The following is a 13840-nucleotide window of genomic DNA, read 5'->3' on the forward strand; positions in this document are numbered from 1 at the left end:
CTTCTTTCTCTCTTCTCCGTCTCTAGTGCCGCATCCATCCTATCATAATTGGCCAACGGTAAAACTGCTGTTTTAGGACACGTTGATTTTCATTCAGTTAATTATTAATCATCAAATATAAATCATTCATACAAACACATTTGTTTAATACGGAATTTCAAAATGTATTATGTGGCGTTTTACATCTCCAAATAGTGTGTATTAGATGGATTGGGGAAATATATAATAATATAGCCTATATATTGCTATTATTGGTTAATACAGGTGATGGAGGTTCTGATTGGTATATTATAACCGCCCACCGGAGCGGAGAAGAAAACGACCCAGAATGGTATGCATACTGTACGTGTTCGTGTTGTTATATAAAAGCCATTAAAGTAATATCTGATTACCCTGTCGTGCTCCTTTTATCACTGAACATTAAATTTTGGATAACTTCATTATGAAAAATCATGGCAAAAAAAAGACTGTAATGCACATTCATGCACTTATTTCACTGCATTCACCGGGTTTTCATTGAGTTTACCTATAGCCAGTATAGGCTTAATTGACGACCTTTAGTGGTTTGCGTCCAACCGTGACCCTATCTTTTGCTATTTTAAGGCCAACAATAGCCTACATAAATTACCATTTCGTAAACAAGAAACTCAGACAATTGACACCTAAATTACCAATAATGGCCATAGTGTATATCCCAATTTGCTTCCATGGAGCCACAAGAGCTTTAGGCAGGTTGCACTGGTGTTGGGTGAGTGGTTAGTTCTTTGTCAAAACCATGACAAATAGTCCCCATTGTTAATTGAAGGAGAAACAAAATAATAAGATTGCCTTACAAGCGGGGTCAGTACAAGGCTGTCTACTTCGGCAGTAAAACTCCTCAATTGACCAGAGGGCCGTTATGGTACATTAGTGACACCTTGTGTTCATAGCGGTTAGCCAACTGTTTCTGAAACTATCCAAGTTTATCTTGATTTGTTTGTACAGTAGAGATGACTATGCATTTTTGGGTGTGTGTAATTTGATTGTGTGAAAGTTGGCACAACTGTGGGCTTGTTTTACAGTTGGGAAGGCCGTTGTGAGGCGTACTTGAATCGGGCGTCTTTTGGAGCTGAGGTGAGCCATCGTTTGCTGGTGATCGGGTATAGATCTGCGCGCATGGTCAACTTGGAACACGGACTATTGAATTTGCGCAAAATTTTCACAAGAACGTGATTGCACGCGCCGTTTCCGCATAGCCCGCAGGCTTCTTATGTGTGTACTGTAGGCGGTGTGTCACTTTCGGTCACCTTAAGTTAAGGTTTCGAGGTTGACGTTCCGCGTTGGTGAGTTCGTAACTGCGACACAATCTGTCAGGAGCTCCTTTTTAAAATTTGAATGCAAAACACAATCGCCTATTCGGTTAGGTTTAGAATGTCATGTTTACGGCTCGGTCCCGGATAGATAGGCTACTCTATTGCGTAGCCCTATGGCAAAGTGAAAGAGTTGTTTGCTAGACATATTAAGTCTAGAGAATTTCACCAAACGTGTTGCCATATTTATACCTTTATGTATGCCAATTCAAAGTATATAGACTACGTACTGTATAGAGTCAACAGGCTGTTGTCCTTATGTTAGAGGTCAATTCTATTTATGTAAAACTGATTTAAAACAATAGTAGGCTAAATTATTGTATTCTCGCACTGTTGAGAGTGATTGAGACTAAACGAATCGGTTAAAGAAGAACGAATTTTTGTAAATTAATAAATGATTAGTAGGCTATAACATAAATCCTTCTCCAAGATATTACTAGACGTTGCCTAGCTTGATCTATTGAGCTGTCTAATAATAGTCAACACACGTGCGAACTGTATGACAGTGTACAGTAAGTGCATGTTGATAGAATTATTAGGTGTATTCAATATCAAAATGTTCCATTAGATTTGTGTCGATAAATGATACATTGCTACATGTTGAATAAATAGTAAAGGTGTTAGAAGTCCAGCCTGTTAGATTATGTCCGATTTAGTCTATAGTCTAATCAGTTTCTTCTCGCCCTAAGGGACTCTTAAGGCAAAATGTCCACACTCTTACGCTGCCGACTTGCTTTTTGGAACCAGTGCCAGAGTAACAGTATTGGCATTCTTCATCTTCACACCAGCAGTAATACATGCTCCAAGGAGCATTACAAGATGCTTGTTCTGGGAGGAGGAAGTGCAGGAATTACTATGGGTGCTCGAATGAAGAGGAAGTTTGGTGCTAAGAATGTGGCCATTGTGGAGCCCAGCGAGGTAACCAATTCACAAACTGGGACCCTGTCACTGTCACTGTGGTGTTTTGAAAGACATAAAAGACACTAAAAGACTGATAGTGAAAATACTTTGCACCGAACCAATGTCATAATTAACTGAAAACATTGTGTTAATGACAGAATTCTGGTTATATTACATTTTTCATGCACTATCATGTAACCTTTTCAACGTTTGTTTTCAGATGCATTACTATCAACCGATATGGACATTGGTTGGTGCTGGAGCTAAGACACTAGATTCATCTGGTCGGACCACTGCAAGTGTAATGCCATCTGGAGTAAAGTGGGTAAAATCCAGTGTTCAGGAGATAAGCCCAGACACAAACACTGTTCGCACAGACAACGGAGTTGAGGTATGTCAACAGCACAAGTCAGGATATATTTACTCTCTCGGCCACCACCTCCCCCTACAACCCTACAGCCGGCACAGATTTATTGGTTCTAGTTCACGTGGCTAAGTTGTTTCTTTAACATAAGCAACAAAAATGTTCAGTATGTTCAACTGAATGTGTTCACTGAAGCTTAACTATTCTGACTAAAAGGGTTCCTGAATAAAAGTGTCTGAATAGTATTCTTTTCAAGAGACCATAAAAACCATAACAAAAAAAACTGGAACAAGTTTTAATTGAGGTCCAATCGATGACTTGACATATATTTATTTCTTATAGATCACATATGAGTACCTGATTGTGGCTCTTGGTCTAGAGCTCCATTTTGACAAGGTAATTTACCTGTGGTTGAATGTACCATATAGTTTGGTAAATAAATGTAATAAATAATTATTTAATTAATCTTCTGCTCTGCCTAATAATTACATTTTGTTTTTCTTGATGACTAAAGATAAAGGGTCTACCTGAAGGTTTTGAATATTCAAAGATTGGTTCAAATTATTCTGTCAAAACAGTGGAAAAGACATGGAATGCCTTGCAGAACTTCAAAGAGGGAAACGCCATCTTCTCTTTCCCCAACACTCCTGTGAAGTGTGCAGGAGCTCCACAGAAGATTATGTACCTCACTGATGCATATTTGAGAAAGGTACCAGGCCTTCTTCTAAATAAAGCTACACACGTCACTTGGAATTGACATGTTTTGATCAATATCTTTATAAATATTAAACACAGTACAGCATATGTGATGCATAGATGGATACATTTAATTCCTTTAAAGCTACTAAACGACATGTTAAATGGATCCCTTTTTCAGACAGGTAGACGGGCAAATTCCACAGTGATTTACAATACATCACTGCCAGTGCTGTTTGGGATCAAGAAATATGCTGACACCTTGTGGGAAATTGTCAAGAGGCAAGATCTACAAGTGAATCTCAGGCAGAACCTCATTGAGGTACGGGCTGACAAACAGGAGGCTGTGTTTGAGAACCTCGACAAACCTGGAGAAACCAAAGTGTTTGAGGTAGGCATTTTTTGTCTTCTTGAATAATCTGTCTTTATATAGTTCCAGCTCCTACTTTTGACATTGTTATTCTACAGTATGAGATGTTGCATGTGACACCTCCAATGGGACCCACTGCAGTGCTGAAAGGCTCCTTATTGTCGGATGCTTCTGGGTGGTTGGATGTCGACAAAGACAACCTACAGCATAAGAAATACCCCAATGTGTTTGGGATTGGAGATTGCACTAACCTGCCCACAGCTAAAACAGGTGCTGCTGTTGGTAAGTATTTAGATTCCTGATCTTTACTGTGCTTGGACAATAGCCACAAGAGTATTTTGTAAACATCAGTTTAATAAAGTTGAAAAAAATCCCCCAAAAGTTGTATACTTTATTTTGGACATTGGATATACAGATCATATAGAGGTGGATAGAAGGGATCTTTTTCAAAGCTCATTTATAAGATAACGTCTGTTTAATGACATATATTTTTTCCTTTTCTTTTTTTCGTTTATCACTGAGCCATAAGAGGACATAAAGTACTGTTTGTTGTTTAGCTGGGACAAATAGCAATTCAATTTACTTTTTTCCTAGCTGCTCAGTCGTCTGTGTTGGACAGAACCGTCACGAAAGTGTTGAAAAAGGAAAAGCCAGATAAGAAGGTGAGTGCCATAAAAACGAACAACTTTTTTTGTGGACTAGAAATACCTCAGTGATGCTGACAACTTATTATGTCTACAGTATGATGGCTACACATCATGTCCATTGGTCACAAGCTACAACACAGTTGTCCTGGCAGAGTTTGATTACAATGGGCAACCATTGGAGACTTTCCCCATTGATCAAAGCAAGGAGAGACGAATTATGTACCACATGAAAGCAGACGTCATGCCTCATCTATACTGGCATGGTCTCCTCAAGTAAGTTGCCTGATCAGAATGCCTTATAAAGGTATACTCTCTCTCTCTCTCTCTCTCTGCTCTCTCTCTCTCTCTCTCTCTCTCTCTCTCTCATACTGACACAAGGTTATAAAGGAGCCCTGCAGTATTAAGTACTCTTAATTCTCTTTTTTTTCTCAAGGGGTTGGTGGGGTGGACCAGGACCTTACAGAAAAATCATGCATCTTGGGATGAAATAACTTTGTTAAGTAGGTTTTTCTGTCCAATTTCCATCATTCAATTAGTCACTGATTGTGAGTACAACATGTTAAACAGAACAAATTATATGATTAGTCAAATGCACACTGCACCAATGTCTGTTTAGTGATAGAAACGTGTGTGACACCGGATTACAACCTTTTCAAAGTCTAATACTAAGCTTAACCACTCATCAACCCTATCATACTTTAGTTACTGTGTTTGTACCAATCACATATTTTTCCTAGCGTGTTGTTCCCACTTTTGACACTGTGGTGTATATCTTATCAACTATCAGCTATTTCACAATAGTTTTTACAAACTTATTGCAAACTTTTCTGATATAATTTACCAATCGTAATGACATTTAAGAGTTTTTGTCCCTTTTTATTTTTGTTTGCATGTTTTAGCCAATACTTTTTTACTTTCATTTGTGGAATAAAAGACAAAGGAACAACCACATCAAGAAGCCAGGAGTGTCTTAGCAAGACTCTCTGAATCAGAAGGTTCAGAGCTTTATCCATAAACAGTACAAACACAAGGCAATTGCAACACACAATGGTGTACAAAGGAAAGTTGTATAATCTATGTGTCACAAGGTGGGAACAACATGTCCTTTTCCCCCTTAGTACAGTTTTTAGGAATGCAATTGTGTGATTTGACCACTAGTGAGCACCATTGTCCACTTTAGCCCAGCTGTTTAGAGTAAACTAAATATGATGGTTTTCTGTCCCAACAAGAACACTTTCACTGCAATTTACTGAGAAAAAGACGAAAGAAACCGAAGATCTTACAAAAAAATGATACAAGCTTTAGAATTGATCTTTGTCTTAATACCACATCCATCATAGCAAATGTGTGCATCACGGTAGGAGGAGCTCATCCTGATAGCTGAGAATGGTAACTGTTCAATAATAAATAAAGCTTATACATGTCAAACTCATAAAGCTGATTTGTTGTCCTGTGTTCTCACTTGGAAGCCCGTGCCTTTTACCTCTGAGGTGTCTCGTGCCAGCTGACAGAAGCAGGAAAGGTTCAAACCTCCCAAGTGTCTGCATGAGCCGCTGTCCGTGGCAGTGATGTCCATTCCTCACCCAGCTGGCTCTGGGCATGGCACAGTGTGCATGTTTTGGGGTGGGTGGGGGGGGGGGGTGCCTCTGTTGTTATGTGGCACGCGTTGTTTTCACTGTCACATCCCACCGCGGAACTTGAGACGTGGAGACTGATCCTAGAAGGATTTCACATTGTGAAAAACAAAGGGGGTACAAGCACTGGGAGTGAGTGAAGTCACCTCTGTTGTGCACTTCTCTCATTTGCTTTTGGATGGATGAACATGTGTATTGTATTCTCGTGTCTGCTGTTCAGAACAGTGTGGAAAGTGTACATTTACATTTAGTCATTTAGCAGACGCTCTTATCCAGAGCGACTTACAGTAAGTACAGGGACATTCCCCCGAGGCAAGTAGGGTGAAGTGCCTTGCCCAAGGACACAACGTCAGTTTGCATGACCGAGAATCGAACTGGCAACCTTCGGATTACTAGCCCGATTCCCTCACCGCTCAGCCACCTGACTCCCACCTGAGTGTAAGGGGCGCCTGTAGGATCTTGCTGTCAGATGTCAAAGGCTTGGAATCTAGTGTGCATAGTTTGATATACAATTCAGTATTTTTTTGTCTCGAACAAAAGTTAAAATAAAAATGTTTCTCAGACCCATACCAGGAATTTACGTTGGATGCCTAGTAAGCCCCCACCCTCTCTTTCTCTCTCTTTCACCCCGCCCCACAAAAACAATAAAAAAATAGGAATCAAATACCATACACATGGAATTAAATTGTACAAAATGAAAATCCCAGGAATGTATTTTCATTTTACATCCGATAATCCACTACACAAATGTCTTGCTGTAGATCAAACTTGCATGTGTCATCTGTGTCGCATCCGTTTGTAAATCAAGTGCACCCACTGTGTTTGTTATGAGGCGGGAAATGGCGTCCAAACATCCAGTGGATGGTCTGTATTTGTGATCCAGTTCTACACAGCTGGCAGCGACAACGACGGCCCTACCTCTTTCGGTGGCGGCTCCGTTGCGGCTACCAGTTGTCTGGGCACTAGCTAAGAATTTCGTTTCTTAGATTGTCGGTAAGTAATGAGTTATAATGACGTGTGTTTGATTCAAAATATATTGCCCTTCTTCCAGTTAGCTAGCAAGCTAGCGAGCTAATGTTAGTCTTGCTGAATAGCTTGAGTGCTAGGTACAAGCTAAGTAGCTTGTACCTAGCCTGTCCAGCTTCCTACAGAATGTATAGCTTGTATGGAACGTTCTGAGAAAAGCCGAAATGGACTCTGTATGATGTTTTAGCTAATGTAACTACATATACAGGTGCTGTTTAGTTTCAAAATCAGAATTCATGTTTATCAATATCAAAATGCGTTCAATAAATATAATAGCATTAATCTCAAGTCCAAGTTCTGCTCTGGCAACATTAGACTACTCGATATGTGAACGGTTGTCTGTTAGCTAGCCGGTCAGCGTGTCCGACAAGCTCATCTGGCCAACGAGCTAACTGAAATAGCTACGTTAGCATTAGCTAAATAAAGTAGACCAGTTGCTTGTCTGCCTTGTGGTGCATTACTATACTTGTGCTTGGCCCACCATGTAAAAATGTTGGTAATGCAAATATATTTAGGTGAATTGTCTGGTGTTCTAGACAGCTGTCGAGACTGTAAACAAACTGGTACTGAAGCGCTCTACAAGAACTAGGCTAGACGATTAATTTTAAACGGGGCAAGCTACAGTCAGCTCACTTTTCGTCGAGTACTGTAGTTAGCCTAGCTTGCTAATTCAAGCAGGTGAGGTAGCCACTAGTCAATGTACACATGATCCAGCCTTGGAGCTGAATAATTTCCCGAACAGCAACGCCCCCTTTGTTAGGTCAAAAAGTTCCTGTATTATTGTAGTGTTCTGTATTAACACCGCCTCAACAGCTATGCTGCTTGCTAGAGCTAGCTCTGACTATAGAGAGCAGACTAGCACAGCAGCAAGCAAGCTGTATACAGGACGTACTGTGTACTAGCACCGCTAGTTGCAGATCTTCAACCATGCTAGCCAGCAATTAGACTGATCCTGATTATCATAAGCTCGAGGTCTACAACTGTGTTGTCTATCTAGCTACCTTGATATATTTGTGTATAAGGCAGGGTGTTTGTTATTCGTTAAACTTGTATTAGCGCTATATGTACGTACTAGTTAGCTCAGGTATCCACCGATGCTAATGCTGTTCCCTCGCTCGGTACTGTAGTTAGCAGTCTCTGTTCAGTGTTAGACTAGCTGACATGTCTGGATACCTGGCTTTATCTCACTGAAGAAAACGTGATTTGTCTAGACTACTTTTTGTGTCAAACTAACCAGTATGCTCTGTGAATATTCAAGGTTAGTTCGTTTACTACTTCTACGGTTTGCTAATGTTTTGTGTATGTTGACTCACTGACTTAGCCAGAGTACGTTTGCCTGAAAGCGAACAACGCCCACTTTTATACACAGGCCGTTTAATCCTCCTACCAGTTGCTTCTATTGAAGGACGTCCTATGGTATCAATGTGTTATATTCCAACTAGAGCCAGCTACATCATTAAGACATTCTCATGATAGACAAGTTGTCTGTAAATTGTAACAACTGACTGCGTTATGCAGTGCGGCAGTGGTGCTTGACTAATTGTGTCAAGATATAGCACTGGTGTTAAACTATCTTTTAACACTTACTCCTGTTTAGTTGTTACAGTTTTATACGTTGATTACTTGACTATCTGGCAGCTCGGATATAAAATTACTTAACCTATCATGTTGTTTTGTTCATTGTACAATATTATCTCATGCAGTATTTACAATTTGTTGACTTTTCTCTAATAATAAAGTGATAATACTCCCTCTTCTTTGTCAGCCATATATGTGACGATTTTAAATGATGAAGCTGAGAGTGCGTGCAGCTTCTCAGCAGCCAGACCCAGGGCGAGGCCGGAGAGCCCGCGCGTGCCAGGCCAAACGGAAACACTGCAAAGTGGAGTCCACTCCGACCAGAGGCAGAATGCAGAAGAATGAAACGGGCCTGTTCTCCACCATCAAAAAATTTATTCGGGGAAATGCTGTCAAGGTGCGCGTTTGTGTTGTCACAAGGTTACACTGTAGTACTTAAAAATATATAGATTTTCTTAGGGCAGTGCTTACTCAGTGCTCTTTTAACTATAATTTCCCAGGTGGAACATGAAGTCCCGGCTAAAAGAAGTCGTATTGAGTGTAGTCTTGACAGCAACCTGATTACATCTACACATCCGACTGGTGCTCGGGTTTGCCAGAGAGGCACTAAAGGTAGTGAGGAAAATCACGTGTCCTTGATGATGCTTGTAGCACAACTTTGTAACAATTAAATCTCCCATGAAAACAATACGTTTTCGTGGTCTGTTTTAATGTGTCAGTTGATTTCATAAGAGATAACAGTTTTTTTATGTATTTCCTCAGAAAAGATGACTTGCAACAGCAAACCCTTAAAGGCAAATGGGAAAATGGAGGCTCCTGTTGAGGCAGCAAGCAGCCCACCCCGAACCTCCCTTCTGGGGACAATCTTCTCCCCCGTCTTCAACTTTTTTTCACCACCGACCAAGACTGGTAAAAAAAACAAAACACGTAGTAGTTTCCCCATAGATTCAACTTATAGTCTTGGGTAGATGGTATGCTCATGAGATGTTTCCTGTTTGCATAACATGCTTTACTGTTTGGGCCTGTGTGTGTGTATTTCCCATTAGCCACTCCTGAGTCTCCTGGGCAGGCAGTGGAGGCTGAGGAAGTTATGAAGCAGCTTGATATGGAAGAGGTGGATGAGATTCCCTCCAGTACGCCTACATGTGCAGAGGGCATCTCTCTGTGTCCTGCAGACCCTCATCTTTCCCCGGATACAACAGTTGACGAAGGAGAGATTGTGACTGAAACGGATATGCCCCCACTGACTTGTAAGCACGGCCTTCAGTTTTTTCGGTTCATCAAATGCACAAGTTATTCTAGAAGGGTTTGCTCCGTATTTCGTCGACAGTATGTTTAACCAGACACTTGTTTGTTTATAAGCTCCTGGAGTCACCCCCAACACCGGTTACCCTCATGCCCCACACTCTGCCCCTGCCCAGGGCTCATATGAGGAGGACTGGGAGGTCTTTGATCCGTGAGTAGCCTTGTGCTTCATTTAGTAAGATGGATACTTCTGGAACATATAGAAATATATACACAAAAAAAAATTGTCTGTGACAATTGTAACCCTAATTTTCAGGTACTTCTTCATCAAACACGTGCCTCCGCTGCCTGAGGAACAGATGACTCGTAAGCCAGCGCTGCCTTTAAAAACACGCAGCACCCCAGAGTTTTCCTTGGTCTTGGACCTGGTTAGTAACAACATTTTGTGCAAGTAAAATATTTCTAGCAAGACTTTATATTGAAATACTTTCATGCCGGTATAATCTTTATAAGATTATAGTACTGTACAGGCATTTTTATATTCACAACTTGATAATAAATGGGAAGAGGCCCCGGGGAAGACCCAGGACACGCTGGAGGGACTATGTCTCTCGGCTGGCCTGGGAACGCCTCGGGGTCCCCCAGGAAGAGCTGGTGGAAGTGGCCGGGGAGAGTCTGGGCCTCCCTGCTTAGGTTGCTGCCCCCGCGACCCGACCCCCGGACAAGCGGAAGATGATGGATGGATGGATGGATGATAATAAATGTGTTCTGCATTACATTTAGAGTTTGATATGTTTATTGAATGTCAGTGTCATGTCATCTAATAGTTCTCTGCTGCTTTATCAGGATGAAACGTTGGTGCATTGTAGCTTAAACGAGCTTGAGGATGCAGCGCTGACCTTTCCTGTACTTTTTCAAGACGTCATATACCAGGTACTTACAACTGTGCCTTTTTCCCCCCATTACCACAGGAAATGCAAATGTATCACTGAGATAAGGGGATATCAATCCTAAACGGGTTTCTTTATTATTTGTAGGTGTATGTTAGGTTGAGGCCTTTCTTCAGAGAGTTCCTTGAGCGCATGTCTCAAATCTATGAGGTGAGATTTAATTTTATTGTCACGCAATCCACGCATACCAGTTTAGGATTTGAAAGGCCGTGCTCATTCAGAGACGGTCATCAACAATATTTTACTCTTACTGTCGTAGTTCTTCAACAGTGGTAGTAATTGCATGAGCTATGCACTGATCTTGTTGTATTCTTATTCATAGATCATTCTCTTCACTGCCTCAAAGAAAGTGTATGCCGATAAGTTGCTTAACATCCTGGATCCCAAGAAACAGCTAGTCAGGTCAGTGTAAAAAAACAAAACAAGGATTTGTGTAATCCCCCCCACCATACACTTTCACTAACTGATGAATGTGCATAGACAAATTGTAAGATTTGTCTATTTGTTGGTAGAGCTGGGGAACTTCCTCAATGTTCCTGTCACTGACTTGGGCAAAACTAGTCAACCAAAACAACTACCTTTTCACAACTGAAATAAACTAAAAATGTAAATTGTAAGTTCTATCATACTTCCATTTGCAGGAGACTGAATTGGCTAGGAACCTAAATCTTTATGTAAAAACTGTGCCAATCATGTTCAGAAGCTGGCCCACTGACCATTTCTTGTGTCTCACAGACACCGCCTGTTTCGTGAGCACTGTGTGTGCGTGCAGGGAAACTACATCAAAGACCTGAACATTCTTGGAAGGGATCTTTCAAAGACTATAATAATTGACAATTCGCCTCAAGCCTTTGCCTATCAGGTAAGGCTTCATTCAGTATGTACTTTTTAACCTTGTAAATTTAACATTGGTCATTGTTAAATTTGACTCCCAAACGTTTGCATAAAACAGCTTTCTAATGGGATTCCGATTGAAAGCTGGTTCATGGACAGAAATGACAACGAGCTCCTAAAGCTGGTTCCTTTCCTGGAGAAGCTTGTGCAACTGGTGAGTGGATGATATCAAACTTCTACCCAAGTGCATTTCAATATGTGGTCATGAACTTTAAACCACACTTTAAACCATTGCCATATATTGCACCCATGTAATATTTGCACTAAGCACCCTATTTGTATTTTTTTATACCGTACATTATAGCTATTTTACACTTTATATTTATTTTATTCTACTTACCTGTCCCCTTAGTATTAGTTAATTAAACTTTGCACCTTTTGTATAGTATAGTTAGACTTGTTTAAACTTACACCACTTAAGATGTACTCCTGTTGTTGAATGTATGCACCCTCCTGCCAAGTAAATTCCTTGTCTGTGAAAACTTTCATGGCGATTTAAAACCCATTCTGATCATCGCTTCTGGACACCCCATATGCATATGCATAGTTAATTGTCCTTCGCGATGGGGTTGGTTAGCTGTCGTTTGTGTCCTTAAGAGTGAGTTATTTTTCCAAAACGGAAGCTAGCTAGTTTTAGTTAGCTTCCGTTACCTAGCAACCTAGCATAATACTCGTAGCAATGCTACTACCTGCTAGTGTTACTTGTTAGCCTCCTAATTGTAAATTTTGAAGCCATACTATAGCGTTTGTCATATAGTTTTTGTCTATCGGAAAATAGTCGGTTGGAATGTTCAGAATCACATATGTGTGACGCTACTCCTTAACGGGTTAATTTGTATCAATCCGCTTACAGAATGAAGATGTAAGACCACACGTCCAAGACAGGTTTCGTCTCCATGACCTTCTACCTCCAGACTGAGCTCTTAGAAGGAACTCAAACCTTATAAGATGGATGAGGACATTGTTGAAAATGAAAAGTAAGACTAATTCAAGAATCAAATTAGGCAGTTAAATGGGTTCCAGCATTGCAATTACCTTTTGAAAATAAGTGCAAAGAAACAGCTAGATCTATATTTGAGTATAGCAAATGTTTTATGTACTGAAACCGAACTGTAACAGCACCAGAGAAGTCTTCTACATTTTGCTGGCTTTCCAGAGAGAAGTTTTAAAATGAAATGTGTCATTTTATAAGATTAACACTCATATTGCAGCTACAGTTTTGGACTGATGAAACTGAATGTCTTGCGGAATTTGAGAATTTGGAATTTGTTGCTCAAACGCAATCTCATTGGAATGGCCAGTCAAATTGTATAATCTACACACTTTCAATTACATGTATATATGACATGTATATATTTTCTTCAAGGTTTTTAAGTCTTCTTTCAGTTTCTGACTTAAGTATATTCTTTTTAGTTTAGCTGTTTGTTTGTTTTTTAGACCTACAAAAATAAATCATTTTGTGTGAAGTTGATGCTACAGAGTTTACTGCTTGCCTGCATTTCTTCTAGTCTCCTTTAATCCATTAAATGCAGTTATGTAGTCTCTGTTAAAAAAAACCCAGTTTGATGTATGTTTTGGGGAGAAATGTTTATGAAATCATGATGTTTTAAAAGTTATGTAATGTAATCTAGATTAGTATTTCAACTGAATACCATTAAGCCAAACAAATGGCCAGAAATTCAACATTTATATTTGAGATTCCAGTTTTCAAAAGATTCTGCACTTACAAGATTATTACAAGACATTCAACTCCATGTAAGTAAATGTAAAATCCTGTCAATTTTGTACACAATTATAACCTCAAATTGTCATGTATGGCAGTTTTGGAAATGTAGCACCAGCAATTGGCCAACATTTTTAATCTTTTTATTTTATTTTTTAATCTTTTTTATTTTATTAATGATGTTTTCAGTCTTGTGTAAGAAATCTATTATGTACGAGTCATGTTTGACAGAAGACTCTGTGTTGTTGACTCTTAAATGGTCACTCCTGTTGTATTCAGTGTTACTCCATGGTTTCCTTGATCATAAATACATTTTTATACAACGAAGAGAATACGTATCATGGCTTTTTATTTAGTACTAGAAATTATTTGATTAGACTGGACATTTGTAACCATTTGTTGGCATGACTGTTTGCCTTTTAATGTTAGTTTTGTAACTGCTTATAATACTACGTACCTCCTAG

At 39.8% G+C, this 13840-nt stretch overlaps 2 protein-coding genes across 4 annotated transcripts; both read left to right on the forward strand.

The window, feature by feature from the left end:
* The first annotated feature begins 972 nt into the window (after positions 1-972).
* sqor (sulfide quinone oxidoreductase) lies at positions 973-5762 on the forward strand. Of its 2 annotated transcripts, XM_062462653.1 has the most exons (11): positions 973-1113; positions 1265-1326; positions 2022-2267; positions 2470-2640; positions 2956-3009; positions 3128-3322; positions 3491-3700; positions 3778-3961; positions 4274-4341; positions 4421-4599; positions 4760-5762. In XM_062462653.1, the coding sequence occupies exons 3-11, from the start codon at positions 2055-2057 to the stop codon at positions 4815-4817; spliced, it is 1332 nt and encodes a 443-aa protein (XP_062318637.1). In that variant the 5' UTR covers positions 973-1113; positions 1265-1326; positions 2022-2054; the 3' UTR covers positions 4818-5762. The 2 variants fall into 2 exon arrangements, with proteins under 2 accessions (XP_062318637.1, XP_062318638.1); XM_062462654.1 differs by lacking the exon at positions 1265-1326 and having other exon boundaries at positions 974-1113; positions 2039-2267.
* A 1018-nt stretch (positions 5763-6780) lies between these two features.
* On the forward strand, positions 6781-13708 carry ctdspl2a (CTD (carboxy-terminal domain, RNA polymerase II, polypeptide A) small phosphatase like 2a). 2 transcript variants are annotated; one of them, XR_009930524.1, is made up of 14 exons: positions 6781-6953; positions 8752-8961; positions 9065-9176; positions 9327-9473; positions 9611-9814; positions 9927-10020; positions 10126-10237; positions 10656-10742; positions 10847-10909; positions 11082-11161; positions 11495-11621; positions 11712-11807; positions 12507-12630; positions 12865-13708. XR_009930524.1 is itself a non-coding variant. In XM_062462655.1 (13 exons), the coding sequence occupies exons 2-13, from the start codon at positions 8773-8775 to the stop codon at positions 12570-12572; spliced, it is 1377 nt and encodes a 458-aa protein (XP_062318639.1). In that variant the 5' UTR covers positions 6781-6953; positions 8752-8772; the 3' UTR covers positions 12573-13708. The 2 variants fall into 2 exon arrangements, 1 of the variants encoding a protein (XP_062318639.1); XM_062462655.1 differs by having other exon boundaries at positions 12507-13708.
* Positions 13709-13840: the final 132 nt, after the last annotated feature.

The sequence above is a fragment of the Osmerus eperlanus genome, chromosome 5 (assembly GCF_963692335.1).
Source record: "Osmerus eperlanus chromosome 5, fOsmEpe2.1, whole genome shotgun sequence".
Classification (NCBI taxonomy): domain Eukaryota; kingdom Metazoa; phylum Chordata; class Actinopteri; order Osmeriformes; family Osmeridae; genus Osmerus; species Osmerus eperlanus.